Raw genomic sequence first — 4,788 nt, 5'->3', positions numbered from 1 at the left:
CCCCTGTGCAAATGCTGAAAAGTCACCTTGTTCCTCTCACTCCCGCGTGGCTCAAAGTCCTCTCACCTTGCCTGACGCTGTCAAGAAACAGATGCAGACACATCTGCACACAGGCACTAGGAGGTGGCTGCCTCCCCGTCCCCATGAGAGTCCAGTTTGCTAGAAGGACTTGAACAGGGGACTCCGGAGCCTGAGTGGCTGGTGCATTCCTCCAACAGTCGCCCACGCCTATAGTAGCCATGACAACGACAGGTACACAAAACCCTCTGGGAAGATCCTCGCCTCACCCCATGAAGTATACATTATCCTCAACCAACTCAAACGCAAAACAGACCTCTTAAGCAGGGGCCCAAGCCTTGGATAAAAAGCCGGCCTAATGCCACGCTCAGATCCCTGAAGTTGCCAGCCTTTCTGAAGACTGAGTGATAATGAAAGCTACCTGGAAAACCAGCAGATTCCCTGGAAGAGGAGGAAAAGTGTCCTACATAGGGGCCCAGCTCCCCCTCTCCGGGTTATGTGCTCTTTAACTGAAGAGGAGGAGCACATTGGAAAAGGAAACCATAGCCTCCCTTCAGCACAGGTTAGAAGTTTAAAGGTCTTTTAAACAGGCTTTGCCAGTTGTGGACAATTAGGACATTTTACCAAGAAGCCTTTTTTTTTTTTTTTTTTTTTTTTTTTTTTTTGCTTTGTAACTCTTTCTTTCTTCTGGCTCTACCCATCCTCCCTCGACAAAAAGGGCACCTGGAGTGGGAGTGGGGACCACAGTGCTTCCATCCTGAGTAAAACACACCTCCTCTGTAAATACAGACTTCCATGTCGACAGAGTTCCACACCGAGGCAGGAACTCCAGGGCAATCGGGGCCCCAGATACACACCGTATCCTAGAAGCAAAATGATCCAAGCAGACTCTGCTTGGAAATCAAAGGGCTCTCGTTTTACGAGCTTTCAGAGCAGGCAAGAGAAGTTTTCTAGCTACTGCCCTTGCTAACTAACAATCTAAGGACATTCACATCAGGGAGACATTGCAACACTTAAACCTTTTTAGTCGAGAAAGACAACGCGACCTTAATCCTAAACATCTTAAAAATGAATATTTCAAAAACATGCTAATACTTAAGACACAACAAACTTTGGTCAAATAGCCTAGACCAGGAACCTCAGCCAGAAACACAGGTCTCTATGGTCACCCTAGGAAAGATGGAGGCCAGACCATGATCGGAAGGGCTCACCATACACTGGCTTTAAGCAGCCTGGGATTTGGTCTACGCTTAGCTTAGGCTCCTGTCCCTAACGCATGTGTTCTTGGGGAAAATTTCAGTCTTCCCAACATGTGTGATTGAGTAACATGAACAAGACGAGCAACAGTACACATCACTCTAAACATGACTGGTGCACCCATGCAAGCTACAGATCATCCACAAAAACAACTCACAGACTTGCATAGGCTATGACGTGGGCTTCACTTTGCATTCTCTTTGTTTTGGTTTTAAAACTAAGTGGAAGCAATGGGTGAAGAACTGAGATTTTGTTTTCACACTGCTATGAGCAAAATCTCATGATATCCTCACTGACCTCATAGATGTGTTTCCACTGGACACACTGGTGGGGGCTTTTTGTACAGAACTCACAGGACAACCTCAGAAACAGGGGCACAAACAATTCACAGACAGTACCCGGCTATGAGCACTAAAATAGCATACACAGGAAACAGGGAAACTAGCATTCTGGGAACTCAGCTGGCAGAAATGTGGACACTTGATGCCCACAATGCAAAGACCAGCGAGTGTCACGTCACTGCAAGGTGCAAAAGCATGGTGTCAGACACACCACCCTCTAAAAACAATTCTAAATGCTGTAAAAGCAACCTGGGGTGCACAGCCCATGCATCTCTCCCCACCGGGGCTGGACATACTCCTTGCGCCATACCCCTAAGGTGTCTGGACTGTGCCGGAGGCACAAGAGACAGCCCAGCAATTTGGAATTGAGGACAACACGTCCTCCTGGCTAATGCAGGGAATCACTTAAACTTAGTTCGCTCGGTGAGCTCCTGCTCATGTTCGTCAGGCTCGCCATGAGGGACTTCACTTTATGGGCATAGTAGTCCCTTAAGTTGACCGAAGGGACCTCCTTCATTCCATCTCCAAAGTCACAGCTGCGCATGGCACTCTCAAGTTGCTTTTGGCGCCGATAAAAGTGGGAGAACTTATTGAAGATCAAGGTGATGGGCAGTACCACCACGAGGATACCTGCCAGGATGCAGGCAGAGGCAGTCAGCTTTCCGGCCGTGGTCCCAGGCACCACATCCCCATAGCCCACTGTGGTCATGCTGACAGTGGCCCACCACCAGCAGGCGGGGATGGTGGCCAGGCCCTCGTTCTCTTCCTTTTCAATGGTGTAGGCCACCACGGAGAAAATGGAAATCCCCACGGAGAGGTACAGCAAGAGCAGCCCTACTTCTTTGTAGCTGTATTTCAAGGTAGCTCCCAGGGAGCGGAGGCCAGTGGAGTGTCTGGCCAGCTTTAGGATACGGAAGATCCGCATCAGCCTCAGGACCTGGGCCACCCTGCCCAGGTTGGCCAAGGTGGGCGTGCTCTCCACCACCAGGTTCACCACCAGAGTGATGTAGAAGGGGACGATGGACATGAGGTCGATAAGGTTCAGGGCGTTCTTGAAGAACTTGAGGAACTCGGGGGCCACAGCAAACCTGGCCACCAGCTCAAACGTGAACCAGGCTATGCCAAAGTGCTCCACCGTCTCGAACCTGGGGTCCTCGCCAGGGTTGCCCTGGCTGTCGGGGATCTGGAAGTCAGGCAGGCTGTTGAGACACATGGTGATGATGGAGCCCAGCACCACCAGAATGGACAGGACGCTGAAGACCCGGCTCAGGACCGAGTAGCCCGGGTTGTCCAGCGCCAGCCACAGCCGCCTGCGCAAGTCGCCCAGCGGCTGCCCGTCGAACTTGGAGGCGTCGTTGTAGAAGGCCAGGATCTCATCGAAGGAGGATGTGGTGCTCTCCTGGTCGCTCTGCTCGTCCCACTGCTCCTGCTCCGGCTCCACTTTGCGGCCGTGGTAGCTGTAGCTGCAGCAGGAGTCGATGAAGAACTCGTTGATGCCCCAGTACTCGATCTCCTGGCTGAAGGAGAAGACGCACAGCTCGGCCATGACGTGCAGCTTGCCGGTGTGGTAGAAATGCAGCACGTAGGGGAAGAGCTCGGGGTTGCGGTCGAAGTAGAACTCCCGCTGCACGTCGTCGTAGTCGTCGCACAGCTCCAGGATGGCCTCGCGCGAGTGGCAGAGCAGCAGGCGGCCCAGGCGCGTCTCCGGGAAGCGCAGCAGCGTGTGCGAGCGCAGGCGCCGCTTGAAGCCGCCCACGTTGACGCGGACCTCTCCATCCTCGAAGTTGGCCTCCGACTCGTCCCACAGGCTCTGGCCGGTCATGCTGCACGCGCCCGGCCGCACGCGCCGCGCGGGGGCGCTACACCTGGGGGTGGTGGGAACCGCAGGGGCGTGAGCGCTCGGCGCCGCCCGCCCCAGCGCTCCCCCACCCTGTTCTCCCCACCCGTGTCCGGTGCGCCCAGGTCCCGCCCGGCGGCCCTCGGGCGATGAAGGGCACTGGGGCGGGGCCAGAGTCCTGTGGGGTTGGCCCCCTCCCCAGGAAGGGCAAGGCGAGTGTGGTCCCACCAGCACGGCTGCGCTACCACTCGGTCCCGGACCCCTCGGGGGTCCTGGCGATCGCCTTCGCGGGCTAGGGTCGCTGCCCACGCCTCGGAGAGCCCGGGAGGGGCTGCGGGCTGACCTTGCCCGTGGGCAGGCGGAGGAGACGCCCCCGCCCGCTCGCCGCAGACAAGCGGGACCGCAGCTGAGATGCGCACCGGCAGGGCTGGGCCGAGATGGGGGGCGCGCAGCTTTGGAGAAGGGAGCTGATGGATTCAGCGCTCGTATCCTCACACCCGGGGAGGGGCAAGGGGGACGGCTCGGTGTCCAGCCTCCACCGGTGTCCAGCCTCCACCAACTGGAGCCCCTTCCCCATCGCACTCGGAATCCCCCCGCCCTCCTGGCGCCGTGCCCCGGGGCCGCGTGCGCTGCGCCTTACCCAGCGGAGCTGCCCGGGCTCGCACGGCGCGTTGCGGGAGCGCTTACCTGGAGGCACCGGCGCCCGCGGCCGAGGCCGGCGGGAAACTTCCCCGACCTGCTGGCGAGCATCGCGGCGGCCGCCGCTGCCGCCGGGCGGTGCGGGCGCGCGCGGGTGCGAGTGTGTGTGCGCCTGTGTGTGCGCCCGGCGGGCCGGCGGGCGGGGTCGGCTGAGCGTCTCCTCCGCTCCCGGGCCCCGCACACCGCGGCCGCCGCCAGCAGTTGCGGGAGGCTCACAGGTGGCTGCGTGGCCCCGACTCTCGCTGAGCCCCCTCTCCAGATGCGCGCGCCCCTCACCCGCTGGGGGAGGCGGGAGCCCACGCCGCAGGCGCCCGCGGAGCCGGAGCGGGAGCGGAGCCGGTGCATCTGGGCGCGGGCCCTGAGCCGGGGCGCCGCGCGCTGGTGCTGAACGGACAGCTCCACGCGCCTCAGCGGGCGCGGCCGCAGCAAGGGACTCGCAAGATGCTGCCGCCACCGCCGCCGCCGCCCTCTCTTCGCTCTCTTTCCGCGCGTCACCGCGACCCCTTGGCGCCCCCGGCTCGGCGTGGGGCCGACACCTTTCCCTACTCCCCACCCATAACCCGCCTTGGTGACAGCTTTTATCGCCGACACCTCGAGGGCGCAAGCAGAGAGCTCCGCCAGTGACCTTTCCCCGCT

The 4,788-nt window shown here is 59.2% G+C and overlaps 1 protein-coding gene across 2 annotated transcripts; it reads right to left on the bottom strand.

Moving 5' to 3' along the window:
* Nucleotides 1–1,858: 1,858 nt before the first annotated feature.
* On the bottom strand, nt 1,859–4,296 carry KCNS2 (potassium voltage-gated channel modifier subfamily S member 2). 2 transcript variants are annotated; one of them, XM_002710709.5, is made up of 2 exons: nt 4,141–4,296; nt 1,859–3,481 (listed from the first exon to the last, which is right to left on the bottom strand). In XM_002710709.5, the coding sequence occupies exon 2, from the start codon at nt 3,436–3,438 to the stop codon at nt 2,005–2,007; it is 1,434 nt and encodes a 477-aa protein (XP_002710755.1). In that variant the 5' UTR covers nt 3,439–3,481; nt 4,141–4,296; the 3' UTR covers nt 1,859–2,004. The 2 variants fall into 2 exon arrangements, with proteins under 2 accessions (XP_002710755.1, XP_051699910.1); XM_051843950.2 differs by lacking the exon at nt 4,141–4,296 and adding an exon at nt 3,797–3,928.
* Between the last annotated feature and the right edge of the window lie 492 nt (nt 4,297–4,788).

The sequence above is a fragment of the Oryctolagus cuniculus genome, chromosome 6, assembly GCF_964237555.1.
Source record: "Oryctolagus cuniculus chromosome 6, mOryCun1.1, whole genome shotgun sequence".
Lineage (NCBI taxonomy): Eukaryota > Metazoa > Chordata > Mammalia > Lagomorpha > Leporidae > Oryctolagus > Oryctolagus cuniculus.
This window is presented reverse-complemented; position numbering and strand designations above follow the sequence as displayed.

Excerpts from the sequence above, each read along its gene's own strand:
- KCNS2 (XM_002710709.5), bottom strand. The coding sequence starts at position 3,438 with ATGACCGGCCAGAGCCTGTGGGACGAGTCGGAGGCCAACTTCGAGGAT.